We start from the raw sequence: 19,887 nt of genomic DNA on the forward strand, positions 1-19,887 counted from the left end.
GAAGAATGCAAAAAGTGGATTGTTCTACAAAGGAGAAGATGATTTCTGCCCTCATTGGTGTATGGTTTCGCGGTGAAGAAATGAAGAATATTTGTGGGAAATTAGTGGAATCCATGCCAAATCGTCTCAGAGCTGTTATTAGGAACAAGGGAGGCCACATAGATTACTGAGGTATGTCTTAGACCCTTTTTTTATCCCGTTTGAGTGTTTTTGCATAAGTAATTACGTTGTTCGGATTAATTTGCATGCTACTGTACATACATACAGACAGACAGACATACATACATACCCACATTCACTTTTATACATTAAGATTATTATTACTCGTATTATTATTATTATTATTATTATTATTATTTTAATAATAAATGTGACTATTTTTTAAACTCTATTCCATTTCATATTTCAATTTATCTTTAAAAATGTGTAATTCTATTCAAATGAAGATCCATCAATTTTTTGTAAGAGTATTATGCTTCACGTGTAAATTCCTCATTGACTTTCGTTGTCTTAATTCATAGGTGATGAATATAAACAAAATCCATCCAACTGGTAGAAAAATTGCTGTAGGCCTACACGTAAACACATGCAGGAAGACAAACAAACGCCTCTTCAAACTCCACTTTTTTCTGCATCAATGTTGAAAATACGTATTCTCAAAAAATATCTGGAATATCTTTTATATCATCACAATAATTTTCATTTCGTATTGTATTGTATTTATGAAGGTAAAAAGAAACATCAACGTAATGAAAGGTAGTAAAAATCACAGAATTATATATGAATGACTTCCAGGTGTCAGCAAAATTACGACAGAGCAAATATTCAGTGTGTAAATGTGAGATAGTCTTCTTTTACATATTGATACGTAGTATCATACTGACCTAAGTAGTCTGATGGACTATATCAGAATCCAGCTAGATGCAAAAAGCAGACGGGAAGAATAATTACAATATCAATATTGCAATAAATATTTATTGTTTTTCTTAGCAGGTACTCAAATGTTCATTTATTTACTACTAGTAACTTGCAATCACGCTATAAATAAATAAATAAATAAATACATACATAAATAAATAAATAAATAAATAAATAAATAAATAAATAAATAAATAAATAAATAAATAAATAAATACTCGTTTACAATGTAAAATTAAGCACAATTGTAACCATACTAGTAACCTTGGGTCATTCACAAAAATAAACATCTACATACGGAGAAACAAAACAACCGACTCGGAGCACTGAGTGCCGAATTCATAGTCCTCACTTATAAATGAAAATTCCTTAAGTAACTGCTTATGCTCGTTTAAAATGCATGATAATAATTTCGATAATATCTTTTTGTCATAGACGTCAAGTAAAGTTGGCAGATAAAATTATGCTTCTCTTTATAATTATATCATTTCTTTCAGATGCTACGTCCATTAGAATCTAACCAGTTACGATTATGTCATTGTTGAATTCCTTTTGAGATCTCCGAATAATGTTCTAGTTTATTTTGAACAGATAACCAAACTATATGGAAATAATCTTTAAAGATAATTAAATGTTCACAAAATAAATTCTTACACAAAAGCATAAAAGACAAGAGCTTCCTGTTTCCTCACAGTTCGGTGAGATAATGCTACAGTACGAAATGACAAGATCATGTGTTTGATTTCAATTGCTTTCTTCATTTAAAACTTCCATTTCTCCATTCTAATAAACGATCAAAGCTAACCACTTAGCATTCCTCATGGCAACATTGAAATTAAACCATCACGTTCTGGAACGTAGCATCCGTTAGGTCTATTGTACAAAGGCAGGGCCGACGTAAGGTTTCGATTATGGAAAACATTAATTTCGGCTGGCCAACCCGCAACTGGGATAACAAAGGAGCTACAGTTACATATCTCAGGATAGCTTCATTTTTGTCACACATCCTACTACAATCGTCTTCTTCTTCTGTACCTTCTTTTCCTCTCCTGATTCTGTGGCGGGATTGGAGGAAATTGCTATGATTGCATGTAACTTCTTTACAGGAATTAAGATGTGGAACGGAAATGACACTGACGTCATTCGATTTCGGTCGCCATGGAAATACTTATAGTACATAATATCAGATAAACTAAAAAATGTGAACGAGTCCATTCCTATACACAAGGGGAATCCACATATAGTTAAACCGGAGTATTATAATCCAGAAGAGGGGATTGCAATATACCGTGTGACACAGAAGTCAGTAGACAAAATGGGAAACATTATAAGTCGCGACGCTGTTATTCCCGGCGTGACTCCTCCTCTTTGCTTACGTCTTAGGAAGTGAAGGCTCTATAAAGCCTAGGTAGGTACCGTAGTATCGTTCGCCATTTTTGTTCTTTTGTTGCCGAGCTACCAGATGAGGAATCTATTTTGCCACACCGTTAAACATTATCATGTCGTAGCTCCTATGATAATAAATCAAACGCACTGTAATTCAGCAAATAATTGAGCGGCAAATAACGTCCTCGCATGCTTTCTGCGAACGCCAACGAAAGAGCCAAAATGGCGGGCGATTATATTAAGTATTTATCGAGCCTTAGGAAATGCATGACGTCTTCACCAGCGAATCACAAGACGCACACGTTTAAATGTAGCCGACCTGTAACGTGATTGGCTGCCGGAAATTAGAGCGACGGGACTATAATTGTAAACCTATAATAATTTTATTTTTTTTTTGTAGCAAAAACGTAATTTAAGGAGTTTGTACTAGGCCTATTTCACAAGTAAAATCACGAGTTCCAAATCAATTTTATCTAGAAAACGCGTCGTCAGTTGAAGTAAAGAATGATGGTCTGAAAAAGACGAGGGAAATTAGCAAAGTGCTTCAAGGATACGATAGTGATGTGAACGTTAATGCTATAATGTCACCAGATTATACATTTTGTCCCCTCACTTCGTGTGATGTAGAAAGAGCTTGTTCTATGCACAAGTTCGTTTTTACGGACAAGAGAAGCAAGTTGGATACTTAAAATATAGAAAAGACTGTGTCACAAAGTTTCATATAGTCATAAAAATGTCATTTAATAATAATAAATAATAAATGTATCGAATTGGTTTCAATTAAATTAGCAATAGTCAATAAGGCAATAATAAATTAAAGTGACTATGTTTTCCTTTATGCCCAATAATGTGAATATTTCCCATTATATGGCTAGTGTTTTGTTTTTCGTGGATCCTATACTATGGAAAGTTAGGTGATTCTTTAGCTTTCAGTGCATACATAGGTAAATACTGTCGCATTTTTAGTGCATATTTTAGGATTTAATTCTCAATACTATAGGCCTATATTACTTTTGGAACTATATTCCTACAAACACTAAATGTATATTTAAAGGAATATTCAAACATATTGAGTAAAATATAACTCAGTATAGACATGGGAATCTACTATTCGTTACAGGCATGGTTAAAATCACAGTAGTTTCGTTTTCATTATGCACAAGCGGCTTGTAAAAGATTTTCGTTATCGCGTCACTATTGTTCAAGTCTTTGGAAATCAGAACAAAGCCGCCCTTCAACTTAGCTCTTCGTCATCTCACTTGTAGTGGTTGCCGGATCTTAGTTAATGGTAGCAGCAATTAGAATATTTCCAGTTTTAGACACCACGGAGAAAAACTAGACTTGGCAATGCCGCGCACTTTTTCAAAGTACACTATTTATTATTTTTATAAGTCAATAATGCAACTGAGTTCGGCAGCTCACAAACGAATGATGCTTGTCCATAATATCTGTTGAGTTTGTTAAGTAATTTAAATTATAAAGGACGCTAAAACCTCAGTCTGAATGTTCCTACTTTTTAATTGGCAAACATTTGTAAGACATTGCCTTAAGAAATTAAAACTTGCTGATTTACCGTTTTTGTAACTCTACCATTTTTATTCTCAAAAACGGCTCTTCTCTCTCTCTTATTATTATTATTATTATTATTATTATTATTATTATTATTATTATTATTATTATTATTATTATTAACTGACCTATTACGTAATTTCAGACTTGATTCCTCAGACCCTGAGTCTTCATCAATCCAAGACTGTCAAAATGCCATACAACTATTACAAGCAAAACACAAAATCGTGGTACTACAGTGGGTCCCCGGACACTGCAACGTATTTGGCAATGAGCAGGCCGATGCCTTAGCAAAAAAAAGGTGCTAAAATTTTACAAACATCTCCTAAACCAACACCCTTCCAGACAATAAAATTATACATCAAAGAAGTTGCCCACAACATCCACTTCCATCAGATTGCCGAAAGAACATATGACAAACACTGGAGAAGGGGCCTTCTATCAATACCTAACGGACCAAGAAGATTGGCAGTCGCGCATTTCCGCCTCGCAACTGGTCATGACTGCTTGGCGCAGCATCTCCACCGTTTCGGTATTTATCAACATCCAACCTGTACCCTTTGTGACCTTCAAGAAGCGATGAATAGGGATCATCTCCAACGCTGTTCAGCTCTAAAATCACTGACTGAATGTGCCAGATACTGGGAAGCGAGAAGCCTCATGCCTCTGTTTAGTTCTTTAAGGATTTTGTTTAGTTCCTTCTTTAGATTTAATTTTAAGTTAATTTTTTTAATCTTGAGGTTATGTTTAGGTAAAAGATAAGTTATCTATGTACCTGTCATTCGAATAAATAAATAAATAAATAAATAAATAAATAAATAAATAAATAAATAAATAAATAAATAAATAAGACTTGATTCAGCCTCAATTTCTTTGTGAATGTCGGAATAAAATAGGGAGTTAAATTTGGAATGGAATCATTCATATCCAGTAGTAATTTATGCAAATTCTACTCAAGCTGTTAGAGGAAATGTTGGATCAGAAGGTTATATGTAATTGTTTAAAAATATAATCCGGAAACTGTCGAACTATGTAGTTATGTGCCCGATGATACAATATCCTCTGTGAAGAAGTCGTCAATACCTAAACTATTATTAATAACAAAACACATGATTAAGAAGCAGGCTCATGGTGTGATTACAGATTGCGCACGCAGCCCGTGCCCAGCTGGCGGTAGTCGACACTGAAGCCCAGTTCTTGGTCCGGCTCGACGACTTCATCCGAGTGGAAGCGCAGCACGATGGGGCCTGGGGCGTAACCTGCAACACAGATCTGTGTGTAATGTTCGTTCTCACACACTCTGAATTCATTCATAGTGTACTGCCCAAGGGCAGGTCTTTCACTGCAAATCCAGCATTCTCCAATCTTTCCTATTTTCTGCCTTCCTCTTTGTCTCCTCATATGATCCATTTAGCCTCAACAATTAAAGTATTGTAGCTATGTAACTTGCTTTGCGGAGACCTGATAAGATAAGTACAAGACAAGGAAGAAACAATTAGTTCGTTATCATGGAAATAAATGTCTGTCCAAGCCTGGAATCGAACCACGGAACGCGCTATGCACTGACCCATAGCAATGGACAACTACTAGGTATATAAACTCATTATTGGAAATAAAAAAAATAAACAATAATAATAATAATAATAATAATGTAGGCCTATTTGTACTGTGCACATTTATTAAAGAATTTATGCCATTTAAATGTAATTTTAATTTCATTAAGAAATACATTGTCCCACCTTTCTTTTCAAACATATACGAGTAAAATGAATCCAGGAATACACGCTTTCAAAAATTATCCCATTTGCTTTTTGTATTTCATACGTATATTCTGTTTTTAAGTGAGTCTATATTATCATAATCATTGGTCGAAAATATAAATAGGCTTTCCCTAATTTCATTAGGGATTTATCATAAGACAAAGCTTACTAAACAATGTTGCTTTAATATGAAAGTTTTTTTTTTTTTTTAAGTTTTATTGAGAGAAAAAAAAAGGGAATAGAAGAAAAGAAAGATGAAAGAATCCCTCAGAATGAAATCCTATGCTCCATTAAGATGGTGTTGCAGGATCAGTACTATTGAGTCATGTTAATCTGTAAGGGCAATGCGTTGTATGAATGGATCGTCCAGTCTTAAATCTTTACTGAACTTGGAGTAGAGATTGTGGATACAAGAGACATGAAATGATGTGTCAATAATACAGTAGGTTTACTTCATACATTGGTGTCTAGTTTTTGAAGCGACGAATCAATTAATAGTTTTATGGCCGAGAGGAGAGTGCGGACCAGAGGGCTAGCCAGTTTAGCGTTGAAATGATAACGAAACAAGTCAATCGATTTTCTCATGTAAAATGAAGTTTGCTGATAAAGAATTGGCAACATGATCTCAGAGAGACAGTGTAGCAAAACTTAATTCACCTCACTAAGTTTGTTGTAAGTCGTTTTGTGCACTAGCTATGGATTCGTGTGCCATGAATTATTACAGCTACTGCCGTTAAATTATTATCAAAGTCTTCCGTAATATTCGCATTCGAAACATTTCGAGCAACCGACGCTGAAAAAGCTTTGACTCTCGAGCCACAACTTGATAATGAATCATCGACTGACCAGAGGTCTGCGTTGGTCGAATTTGTCGGGTCTGATTTCGTGTGTTAGCAAAGGAATAACGCAAGCAGCGTGAGAGTACAGACAGTTTTAGACAACGCATATTGTTCGCATTGTCTTGGTTTTTCTAACCGACGCATGTGAAGTGCGAGGTGTGAGGCCCGCCCCGCACAAATCCGGGCTACACGAGAGAGAGTGAGTGGTTTCTATAAGTGCAAGATGCGAGGTCTGCGTACCTCTTCAATTTGTCACTCAATAAGTCGCAAATTGAAAGGACAGGGACCTCTCAAATTGCAGCTTAGATTTCACGGAGCTTCTTCCGACGGCCTTCACCTGCTTTGTCATCGAACAACAGATGACGGCGTCTTGCCATCCTAACGGCAAACACCAGCCAACTCCTCCTCGCCCCGTTCCGTGATCAACTGATCAATCTCAGCCCCCCTCGCGTATGTGGTACCTAAGAGGTTACGTCCAATTTCGGCTTCCCCTTCAAAATTTTCTAGAGCTCCTTCAGGGGAGCAGCGTAACCCGGAGTGAGACTAGTGGCCAACAGGCTTGGAGCTCACATATTTAGTTTTGTACAGCCCCCAACCCCTTGCTAGGACGCGTTTTGCGTACCTTTTAAATTTTCCTCCCAATTCTCCTTCGATCGATTTTTCGATTCTGCGTACCTCGCAGTTATAGAAACCACTCACTATCTCTCGTGAAGTCCGGATTTGTACGAGGCGGGCCTCGCACCTCGCACGTCGCATGCGTCGGTTCAGAAAAACCAAGGCTTTACAGTAGGGTCTGGATCAGTAGGGACTTGTCGGGTCTAGGTGCAGGACACCACCGTGGCTCCACTCTAGGTAGTTATTTTTCGACAATATTGTGACCATATCCAGCCACATTGAAATTCCGGCTTTTGAACTTCAAGAAAAGTTTAAAACTGGAGAATTAATTGCCATACCCAATCCTAATTTACGAGTTAAAAGTAAAATTTGGGATCAGTTTTAGCGGAAAAAGACGAAACTGTCTTCTCGGGATTCGCTCAGTGTGTTAAATATAAGCAAGTATTGTATTACAACTTCAAGTTGAGAAATATAAATTTGTAGTTTAAAGTGATCCCTAATCGTAATTTTTTCTCAGAAAGGATGTAGAAAGACTGGAAAATAGTCTCAAATATTAGCGTAAACTTGGGTGAAGTTGACTGCCTGGATTGAAGTTGGTCACAAAATGTAGAGATTTACTGTGTTAAAATGATATCACATTTAAAACATTTTTAATTTGAGGAATTATTAATAAAGCATTTAAAAAGACATTTGGGGAAACGATTATTGCATTAATACCTTCATAATTATTTACTTACTTACTGGCTTTTGAGGAACCCGGAGGTTCATTGCCGCCCTCACATTAGCCCGCCATATTCCGAGCTTATTTTGAGGTTTCATAATAAACTGTTTTTTACGGTGATGGGTTGTTAGCCCTTCGCCCAACCTCCAAGCTGGAGGACCACCCCTCATCGGCTGTTCGCGACTGCTTATTCAATATATTCACAGCTACCCTCCATATCTGGAGGCCGTCTCCTCGATCCTCAACCTGAGGACGCGCCATGCAGTGGTGATAGGGACCCACAATACATGGATAATACATTCATAATACAGCAATATGTAATAATTTTTCAGCAATCACGCGCCATTACTGCTCTCAGAATACAACACCGCTTAAGTCGGATTTGAAGCCGGTGTTCGATAGAAGTCGGACAATCTTCGAAGGTAGGTTGACCGGTGTCAGTGGGATAAGAGTTTTCCGGACTAAGAGGAGTAGACCACCTACTGACGATGTTACTACGTACTGACGTTTCGTCTACAGATGCAATGTGACATCATCAGACATCACCATTGATTATGTCTACTGCAGCTGCAGACGAAACGTCTGGACGTAACATGGCCAATAGACCACGGCCACTTAGCCCGGAAAACTCTCACCGCAGAATTCGGGCAGGTTAAGAGTACGATTCCGATACGGTCCTGGCTCGGCTGAGCCGTCCCTTACTGGACTAAATCCGGCCGATGTTGCAGACCTCTGCTACTGACATGGACAACATTTTTGTTGCGGTTTAATTGTTTCAAAGACTGGAAGCAAGTGTAACATGAAAGGAGTCCGAAAAGTGAAAGGATATCAGTCGACACTCACTCGTGACGACGGAGGCCAGGCTGGTGTTATCAGGAGGGTCGAGCACGTAGCCCGTACGCATGCGTTCGGCGCTCTCAGTGACCGCCAGGCCCGACAGACTGCGGCCGCAGAACTTGTCCTCCGTGGGCTCGGAGGGCAGGCCCTCTCCGACGTCGCGCCCCCCCGGGATGTGCAGGTAGTCGTGCGAGGTGAGGTCGCAGGCCGCCGTGCCAGCGCGCCCCACGCCCTCCTCCAGGTAGGCGCCGTCCGCCGAGTTGATCCAGAAGTCGGAGCTGTCGGCCTGCGAGAATTCGACGCGGCACGTGTTCGGCGCCCGCCGGATACAGACGGCGTAATCCAGGTTGCTCTGGTAGTGGCCGCCCTCGAAGTTGAAGCTGCGAACGTTGCCTTGCAGATCCGCGTGGTACTGCAGACAGCCGCTAGGCGCTGCAACATACTCTCATTGTCAGGGGAGTAATAAATTCGTGAGTCCATGCAGTCTTCAAATTTTAGCGGTGCTTCTGAAATCTCCGGCTGATGGCATCTTGGATCAACAGTAACAAATGAAGAGTCCACTGCAAGAATGATGGATGCCACTTTCTTGTCGAAAATGAACCAAGACTGTCAATGCATAGCTTAAGACATATAGGATGTACATACAGAGTTATATGACATTAACACTGATAGTCATTGTCCAGTAATGATCGGAAAATCACAGTTAAGCTTTGAGCGCTAAGCATTTCAAACTTTCAATTGCTTCTCCTGCAAAATGTATTCCAAATGACATCCATCATTCTAGCAGTGGACTTTTCAAATACAAATGACACTTGAGAGGAAATTAAACGCAGAATAGGCTAACTATTGGAAATGCCTGTTATTATTCGGTTGAGAAGCTTTTGTCTTCTGGTCTGCTTTAAAAGAAAACTCAAAATTAGAATTTGTAAAACAGTTATATTACCGATTGTTCTATACGGCTGCGAAACTTAGACTGTTATTCTGAGAGAGGAATAGAGGTTAACCCGTAAGTGGTGAGGTATTTTTCTAGTTACGTAACTGGTGAGGTGGGGATTGCACTTACCCCAACTTAGAAACTTCTATTGTAGCACTTAGATAATCAAACTGAATTTTTAATTTATATAATCAAGTACTTTTAATTGTTTTAACTAGGTTTTCTTCAAAATTAGGGAAACAGGCGGCATAATAAGCAATGAAAAAAAATCTGAATTCAACAGGAACCCTCCGCACATCCCCCTGACGCAGGTTTTTTTTCTTACAGTGGCTGGGGTATTCACAGTCACCACCTCACCAATTACGGGTTAAGGATGTTCTAGAATAAGATGCTTAAGAAAATATTTACGGTTAAGAGGGATGAAGTTACAGGAGATTGAAGAAAGTTACACATCGAAGAACTACACTCATTGTATTCTTCATTAAATCCAGACGTTTGAGATGGGCAGTGCATGTAGCATGTATGCGTGAATCCAGAAATGCGTATAGAGTGTTAGTTGAGAGACCTAAGGGAAAAAGAGATTTGGGGAAAAGGAGTCGTAGATGGGGATAATATCAAAATGGATTTAAGGGAGTTGGGATATGATGCTAGGGATTGGATTAATCTTGCTCAGAATAGAAATAGATAGCGGACTTATGTGAGAACGGCAATGAACCTCCGGGTTCTCTAAAAGCCATTTGTAAGGTCTATGTAAGTTGTAGTCAGATATTTTTTTTTTCAATCCTCTCTCCAGAGCCAAATTCTTGCTGCACCACTGCTAGATTAATATATTGACTCTCTGGCGAGGGGAAGATTATTTCGGAGGTGTTCAGTGACACTCACCCACGAGTTCCGGCGTGGCGCGGCAGTCGATTTGCGTGGCCCTGATCCGCCACTGGTACGCTTTTGCCCCCGACGTCATCACCATGAGGGACACAGACGCACTGCCCACCGAAGCGTCCACCGGCACATAAACTGAAGAAAGTCAATTTATTTATATAGAGTACTTACATTATAGAGTCCCATTCGACCAAAAATAATTTTAGAAAATCAAGTTTTAGAACACCAAAGCAGGTAATGGAGATGCGAGTAGAAGAAAGAACTGGGCGAGGAACGCTACGCGTTAAATGGAAGAACAAGCTCAAAAGAATTGAAGAAAAGCGTGGGAAGATAGTGGTTGATGAGAAGAGATTGCGCACGGATAGAGAGGAATAGGAGAAATGGATAGAACGGGATACAAAGGGCTTCAAGAAGAAGGAAAAAAGAAGACGACTTTTACAACAGGTATCACACTTGAAATATCTGGGCGTTGACATATTATATTCCAATGACGTAGAGACTACAAATCGGATTCATAGAATCCAAGCTTTAATGTTACATTACTTTATAAACAGGTCCTTAGAACACAAAGCTAGAGAGCTGATATTTTATGTTAAGGGTTTACTACAGCTTCTTTACGAAAATGGAACATGGACTCAACGCAAAAAAATAATAAAATAAACCTAAAGCATCAGAAATGAGATTTCTGCGGGCTGTGAAAGACTGCACCAAGAAGAGATGTTCACAATGAAAATATACGTAGGCCTACAGTATTAGAAATAACAGAATTAGCAGTCCATAAAGTGCAAATATATCACATTAACTTGATGTCTCATGCAAACAAAATTTCAATTGAACGTCTTCACAAACTAACAATTATTATAAACCGTCTGGAACAGTGAGAGAAGTGGGATAAAACCAGAGGCGGTATGCTACCCCAAGATTTTCCTCTGGCAAACCTCAATTTAAAAAAAGGCGTACCCCTCCCTTATAACATAGGCATATATGATGTATACAATAATTTGTTTCGTGCAGTCAGTAACGCGAATCTTTGAAGCTTACGCAACACATATTTCTTAATAAAATAATTTCAAGTTACTTCAGTTATTTACTAGATCATATTTTTACAATTGAATACCGGGTCTTTCCCGGAGGTAAAAGGCGGTCAGAGCGTGGTGCCGACCACACCACCTCATTCTAGTGCCGAGGTCAAGGAAAGCATGAGGCTCTACCTCCATGCCCCCCAAGCGCCTTCATGGCAAGTTACGGGGATACCTTTTACCTTTACCTTACCTTTAAGACATCATTTAAAATAATTTAAGAGACATGATGGGGACCGATAAGCTAATACGTTGAATAGGGATGAGCAGGGTCCGTCTATGCTTATCTACTTAACAAATATTAAATATTAAAATACTTGTCTCATTTTATTAACTCGAACGTTTTCGGCTTGAATAAGCCATCTTCAGAAGATTATGCCTGAGAATACATACAAAAATAGACTGGTACATGCGTGTTATGTAGTACATTGTTCACATTAATAAAAAAAAGTGCAACATTGTTCACATTGTACTACATAACACGCATATACTAGTCTATTTTATATGTATTCTCAGGCATAGGGCCTAATCTTCTGAAGATGGCTTATTTAAGCCGAAAACGTTCAAGTTAATAAAATGTGACAAGTATTTTAATATTTAATATTTGTTAAGTAGATAAGCATAGACGGACCCTGCTCATCCCTATTCAATTTAAAATAATGTTAAAGTTTCAAAGTGCCTTACTTAATTATTAATAAAAAAAAGTGCAACAAAAATGATAGTCACTAAATTGGCAACAATGGCCACCACAAGCTACAGATCATAGCTCTCTATACTTGAAATACTACCATTGTAAACATTACAGGGGTTGAGCTTATCAAATAAGCGAGTCTAAATACACACTGAATACAGTTCCAGAAGGCTTGGTTTAGATTTACGAGGCAAACAGATAGTATTATTTGCTGTGAAGAAATGTATAAACAAATTTTTACGATCACATTTTTTCAGTGACGGTATATCATTTTTCACTAACGGTATGTTTTCTGGCCATAGAAACCAGTGGCGGTATTCCATACCCTTACATACCGTCTCACTTCCCTCACTGGTCTGGAACAAGAAATATTTAAAGACATAAAAACACTGAATCGAATAAGCTGGAATGGGCCCTGAGTCTATGTCGTAGAAGAAGCAGAAGAAGAAGAAGAAGAAGAAGAAGGTGATGATGATTATTTTGGCGATGACGATGATGATGATAATGATGATGATACATTAACTCATGTGCTGTCTTGCTTCGGCTAAGAGGATCCAGTAGTTTGCTAACTTTCTTTAATTTAGGCCAAGTACATCTAAGGAAAAATGGCCCATCTACAAAATTAAACATTTTCAGTAGAGAGAAAAAACTGAATACCATTCATATTATTTTCTATGTTTCAGCATAATTTTCTTCAAACTGTGAAAAGCTTGGGGTCGATTTAGTGGTCCTTTCTTTTAGTCAATGTGTGTCTCATGATGGACTGTATTTTAATGCAATAAAACCATTTTCAGAAAAAGTGTAGATGGGCCCTCCAATTTAATTCTTATTTAGTGTTCTTTGTTCCTAAAGGAATCTTTTGATCTATCGCAACATTGGCTTGTCCGCAAACTACAATGGAACTTGGCGGCAGGAAGCAGCAACTCACGATGCTGCCCCGCATTCTCGCCGCACAGCTCGGACACGCCGATGCCGTTGGGCAGCGACGTGAGCACGACGAAGCGGTCGCTGCGGCAGATGCCCATGGTGGAATGCGGGCCCAGCAGCGAGAAGTCCTCGAGGTCGAGGCGCAGCTGGCAGACGTCGCGGTGCGTCACGTCGATGCGGAAGTCGCAGAAGCCCCCCAGGCGGTCCCGCTCCGGGTGGCTGGGGTTCACGAAGTAGGCGATGGGCTGGCGCGTCACGTTGCGGCAGCTGCGCTCCACCACGCAGCACACGGGGCCGTCGTTCCCCGCGTCGTCGTCGCACTGCCCCACGCTGCGCCCCTCCAACTCCTCGCACTCCGCTTTGGAGTAGCACAGCCCCGCGGCGCCGTCTAGGGCGCGGCACGCCAGGCTCTCGATACGCGTCGTCGCCGAGCCGTCGTCGACGGCGTTGCTGGTGCTGATGCTGCTACTGCTGCTACTGCTGCTGGTGCTGGGCTTCTGCCGCCGTGGTGGCATGAACAGCGACTGGTATAGTAGGATGTCTGTCAATCAAGACATGGCTGTAGCAGGTTCCAGAAACTCAAATTGAGTAGAATCAGCAATGGATTGCGGCTTACTTGAATAGAAATTCTAAAAATAATGGCTTTGCTGTGGAACAGGAAATAGGGAAAGGACACTGAGCTCTCCAATCGCTTCAGATGGCAACCATTACTTTGGTAGTGAGTAGAGCTCGATCGCAAACTAGTGGCATCTGCGCGAAACACGAATTGGCATCCACTTACATGAATTCGCCCAAGAGTCTTGCTCGGGGGTGTTTGAACAGTACTCTCTATGACAGTGATGTCAAAGCAAGCGCATTTTTCTGAACTTGACGTCGTGCGCGGGCAGCAAGCGCTAAGTATGGAAAGAGGAAGGGTTGTGTATATGAATAAGCAACCTGTCGGATTAAGAAAACAGTGGTGCACAAACTTCAACCGGAACGTGATATTTTATGTCGTTATTTTTATATGGCTTCTTTCTGTTTAATATTATCTATATTGCCTGTAAACAAAAGTACTAACACTGATTTCTTAATATTGCACTTGTGTTTTAAATCTTAATAACATAATCGAGAGTTAAGAAGGAATATTCACTTAAATTCCATAGTAGTATAATATTATACTGTATTAAGTGGATGAAACACATCATTCATAAAGAAAGCAGTGGCGATTTCTCTTAAGGAGCACAGGAGCAGTGCACCACCTCTTCAAATAACACATGTTTTTAAAGTTATATCAATGAGCTGCAGTAGACTATGTGAGCGACATAATTCTTTATTATAATACTATGTAAAAATAACACTGCATGTGTACTGTTCTTGTTGACGCCTGGGACTTACGTTTACCGCTCGACACTTGCGGCACACTGTTCCATTCGAGCATGCGCAGTAGTACTGTTTCACTGGCAGGCTTTGGAGCATGGTAGGGAGGTTTACAGTGTGCGTAGGAGGGGTTAGGAGCACTTTCAGATGTGTTCTCAAGCTCGTTCCATCATAATGTTACAATAAATAGTGTGCAAAATCTTTTAAATGTGTAATTTTCTATAAGACCTTTACAAGAAAAGATCAAGATAAAGAAGATGGGTAGACCTACACATGAATTAAAATTATAAGTGACGAAGAACAGTAATAGAGAAGTGGCAAGAAAATTTAACATTCGGACTTACGAAAAATGCAATATGCTGCTGCAATATAAAAGACGCTGTATTTTGTTTTCCTTGTCTGTTGTTCAACGGCGAACATTTACTGACAAAAACAAGTACGTTTTATGAATTTTATTTATTTTTCTGTTTGAATTTAGGACTGTGCGTAGTAACTAAATAATTTTGATTATCGTTCTGCAGATATAATTGATTTGAAGCACATGAATGAAAGAATTAAAAAACACGATTCTTCAGCTGCACACATCAACAATAATGTTAAATTAGCAGTGTTGGGTCAAACAAACATAAACGCAATTAGATTCAATTGGATTGTTGCACTTCACAATGATAAAGTTAGGTACCAAGAACAGATATGTGCGTGCGGTTTTGTGGAGCTTCTCAGTTGGCTTTAAGAGGTCACGAAGACGGAAACTCATCTTTAAACGCTAGTATTTTTCTTGGCCTCTTCAATTTCAGTTCTGAATTAGACGCACTCTTAACCCTGCGTTACTCATGTTATAAATATTCTCACCATTGCTCAGGTGGGGTTTCACAAACCCCATTTTAAATAACTAATATATTTTTCCGTAAGTTTCAGAAATCAGATAAACGCAATTAAATATACTATTCGTAGTTCACTCAAACAATTTCTTAAGCGAACTCTTCTGGATGTGATTGAAAAGTATACAGATGCACAGAGTACACACTAGCTCCATCTCTTAGATTTTCGTTGAAATATACGCACCGGGGTTTACCACACCCCACCTGAGTAATGCAGGGTTAAGGAACATTTGGAAAGAGGAACAGTGTTTAAGAGCACATCAAGCACTATACAGAACGAAGTTCTTCAAGACATTTTGATGTATGCCATGATGAGATTTCAAATAAATAAAGAAAGCTGCTGACTTTTTAGCAGTTAAGGCTGATGAGACGACACACGTATCGAATGCTTGTGAACGTGTGAACTGTGTTATAAAACGCAATATAGCGAAAACAATATTATTTACGGTGTGCTGCAATAGCAAGTGAACACTTTACTTTGCTGTTACTGGACCTACATAGGAAACTAATTAACTGTAATTCCTTGACTAACAAAATTATATAAATCTATACCTACGTAACATATGTTGATAGTTATGTAGTAGTTAGTACCTATAATAATAATAATAATAATAATAATAATAATAATAATAATAATAATAATATGATAATCATAATAAATATTTGTGCACCACCAGGATTATTTATCACCACACGCCACTGAAAGAAAGTGATATTCCAAAGAAAGAGATTGAGTATGACATAAGTTGGAATTTATATTGATGGTATCTTTAGCCTTATAAAAGTAATCAATAAACTAATCAAAACAATATTACAGTACAAAGCAAAGTTACCTAGGTACTGTATCTGTTTTAAGTGTAATTAATATTACATAACAAAACTCTTATCGCATTATGCTTTTAAGGTGATATTTGTGAGCAACTTCCTATCACCAGAATATTAAATTATTTTCTCGAAATCTGCTGAAGCTATAGAGCTGACATTTTTACAACACATGGGCACGTATCTTTTGCTTATGATGTAACAGTAGTGGCTTTGTTAATTAATTTCCTTACAAACAATTTCCTTGCGAATATTTTCAAAAATTTCAATACACTATCTTTAGTAATACGTATATACGGTATTTAGATTTACGAAAACATTCTGTAAGGCTACTAAATAAATAGGTCTATACCTGAAAATTTCAATTTTCTATACGAAAAGTTGAGCAAATATTTCTTTCGAATAAAAAAATCAAACTTGTGAAAAATGAGCATTAAAATTAAAACTTACATTCTTATAATGCACTTATACTTCTCAGACAAATCTAAAAATTAACATGGGTACAGTTTTAATAAGTTCTCTTCCCTTTATCTATTGAATCAGTGCTGGCCATCCCTGAATATAGCTCGACCAAGCGGCATATACCACCTCTTTCGTCTGTCTCTTTCCTTTCCGCTGTAAAGCACTCAAGCTCTCCTGGGCTCTAAAGCGCGCGCTTGCTCCTGTGGGCATCAATTGACATGCCTGCTCTATGAGTATGCAGTCTCCCGCTCACACAGACACCCCCACTCTGAAGCCTCAGAAAGAAGTTCGCGCATGTTGGTGTCACGAGTTTGCGATTGGGGTCTACACGCTTTATTTAAATCTACATAAAGTACACTTAGAGCCAGTGCACACACATGAACGTGCGGTGATGCGACACGGTAAGGGCATACGAAGCACACATACGTCGAAATGACGGGCAGTTAGTCATACGGTCCCATTCCTAATGGATGAATATCGAAGGAAACGTGTAGTGCTTGTTTATTTTGTATACAAAAAAGTGTATTTTGAAGAAAAGAAGGCGATACTGGGTGCATCTTTTTACTGATTCAAGGAAGTTCTGTTATTTCATTTGCGGATTCACGAGCAAATACAGATACATTTTTCAACTACAGAGTGAACCAGCCAGGGCTAGACTCCTAACCGCACTCACGGCTATTGATTCACATGTAACTACGCTACCAAATGCGGAGGATTCGTTCCGCGCTTTTGCGGTTAGTATTGCGTAATGATGTACTTACAGAATTCACAATTCAAGTTCGAAATTAAGTCCTTGTGATATCTGGCAGGCTGCACATCTCCTGAAGACATGTCCAACAACTCGTCGTAGTTCGTTCTCCGAAATAGCTCGAATTTATGTCACGTAGCGCTTGTTCGTGGAAACGGTGTGAATTTTGACTGTTTCAGTAACGATTGCTTTGAGTTTTCACGTAACCACTGAGGTGGAACCATGCTTCGTCACTATAAAAATTAAGGTGGGGTGAAGTAGTCCATCATACACTGACTGTTGGAACCACATACAAAACATAAGTCTGCTCTGATAATCGGATTCCGTTAAACTCTAAACTACACGAATTTTCGTTGCTATACATTTTCACTCTTGCGTTCTTCCCACCGCAACTGGGTACTTAAAATTTAAGATTAATAATGGAGGATTAGAATAGGATCCGGGACTTATACCGCAAATGACCCTGCAAGGAACATTATGCAACAACAACGAAGAAAATGCAGGATACGTTTTTAAAACTCATCAACAGATTACTTACAGAGTCATTTATTGTGACTATTACACTCTTACTACGTCATACTACTTTTGACCAATAAAACGGTACGAAAGGACGTATTTCAACCAATCATGGCTGCTTATCGCACAATTTTATCGCGTCCCTAGCATTTGTTTAATTTTATCGCGTCCCTAGCATTTGTTTAATTTTATCCCGTCCCTAGCATTTGTTTCTTTGTTTGCCAACATTTGAAACTGCGCTGGTCTGGACGTCAAAAAAAAAATATATATATATAAAATTACAAACCACTCCAGTCGATGCACAGCAGTTTCAAATATGACTCGCATTGGCATTCAAGAACAAGACTTAATAAAAATCACTGATCATACCTATGCATCTTCTGAAATCCGATTTACAAATAAATGAAGAGCACCATTCGGAAATCCTGAATATGTTGAATACACCATGTAGGCCTAAATCAACGAGTTCACTTCTATTACGCACACGTCCAATATAACATCAATTGAACCACCAACCACATTCAAATTTGAAAATTGTACATTCAATAATTATTCCTTTTAAAATTATTCATGTTTATTTTTTATGTCATCGTCGTTAATTAAAACTTTTCTAACACTTGTGTATATTCGTTAGGTTATATTATAGCTTCTGCTATATGATATTATGGATAGTCACGTATCAGAGATTATTTAATATTAAGATTTATTGAAAATCATCTGTCAAGTGACGTTGATTACTGGGATTCGGATAATTGAAGTGGAATGTTGCATTTTAATAAAAATGAAACTGAATCAACAAAGCCTTCTTGACTAGTAACATTGCCATCGTGTATAATAGATCGAGAACTTCTCGACGAGAAGGCATTGCTCACTACTGATATCTAGCATGCATCTAGCGTAATATTTGTAATGTTGAGATGGTACAATAATACATTTGAAGACAATTTTATTTTCTTAAGTCAATTAATATTTTATTGTATTGGAGTACTTCGTTACTTCTAATCTTTATATACTTTCTTCTAATCGTGTAATAGTCAATTAAATCCCACTCGAGTTTTGATTTTCTCTAGATAAATCAAAACGTCTAGTGAGATTACTGTTGATAATTTTGACGTAGAAACTTCCTTTAAATAGGTTAGGCCTACTCTTATACGCACGAAATGTTCCACTCTTTAACAAACTTCTGGTAGGTATTAGCTACGTCGAGTCATTTGTGTGTGTCTCGCCATAACCCCAATTAATTGGAACCATCACTGGCCGCCCTACCCATTATCTCCTGGCCTAGTTGCCTCATGAGCGACGCTTTGTTGGTGTCATTTGTGGGGTCCAGACCTGTCTTCGTACAGTTGACTAACCAACAACGTATATTAAAACGCTAAGTCCTATGTCCTATATCAGCAATAATCCTGTAGCAATATTCCGGCGGATCTCTATATCATATTTCTACCGACACTTTGTTGAAACTTACATGATTATTTTAAAACTATAGAACACAAAACAAAGCACTCGACTCACTGCGCTGGTCCCGCGCGGTTGTGTTGTCGGCGGTCTCTATGCCAGCAAACGCCACGGCCAGCAGTATCATCAACGTCACCAGGTGGATCATGATGGAAGTTCGGCTGTGCATCTCTACTAAATGTCGGTGGGCAACAGTTGCGAACGCATTTATAGCGAGGGGGCACTGACCGCGCGGTCATCTCAGGGGGTTTCTGCTTCATCATCCTCTCCCGAAAACTCTTTTCGCATTCCTGTAGCCTATCTCCGTGGTACTTTTCCTTAAGGAAACCCTACAAGTAAAGGCTGGTTCACAATAAACCGGGAACGGAAACGACAACGAGAACGAGAACGGAAATATTGTTAAAATAAATTATTTAAATCTGAGTATTCACAATTAACTGTTGTGAATGCTCACATTTAAATATATTTATTTTAACATTATTTCTG

General features: G+C 38.7%; 1 protein-coding gene across 1 annotated transcript; it reads right to left on the reverse strand.

Moving 5' to 3' along the window:
* Window positions 1–382: 382 nt before the first annotated feature.
* LOC138715027 (uncharacterized) lies at window positions 383–19,566 on the reverse strand. The gene is made up of 5 exons (XM_069847430.1): window positions 19,459–19,566; window positions 13,157–13,696; window positions 10,462–10,593; window positions 8,652–9,077; window positions 383–5,132 (listed from the first exon to the last, which is right to left on the reverse strand). Exons 1-5 carry the CDS (start codon window positions 19,547–19,549, stop codon window positions 5,011–5,013), a joined length of 1,311 nt encoding a protein of 436 aa, XP_069703531.1. The 5' UTR covers window positions 19,550–19,566; the 3' UTR covers window positions 383–5,010.
* Window positions 19,567–19,887: the final 321 nt, after the last annotated feature.

The sequence above is a fragment of the Periplaneta americana genome, chromosome 15, assembly GCF_040183065.1.
Source record: "Periplaneta americana isolate PAMFEO1 chromosome 15, P.americana_PAMFEO1_priV1, whole genome shotgun sequence".
Lineage (NCBI taxonomy): Eukaryota > Metazoa > Arthropoda > Insecta > Blattodea > Blattidae > Periplaneta > Periplaneta americana.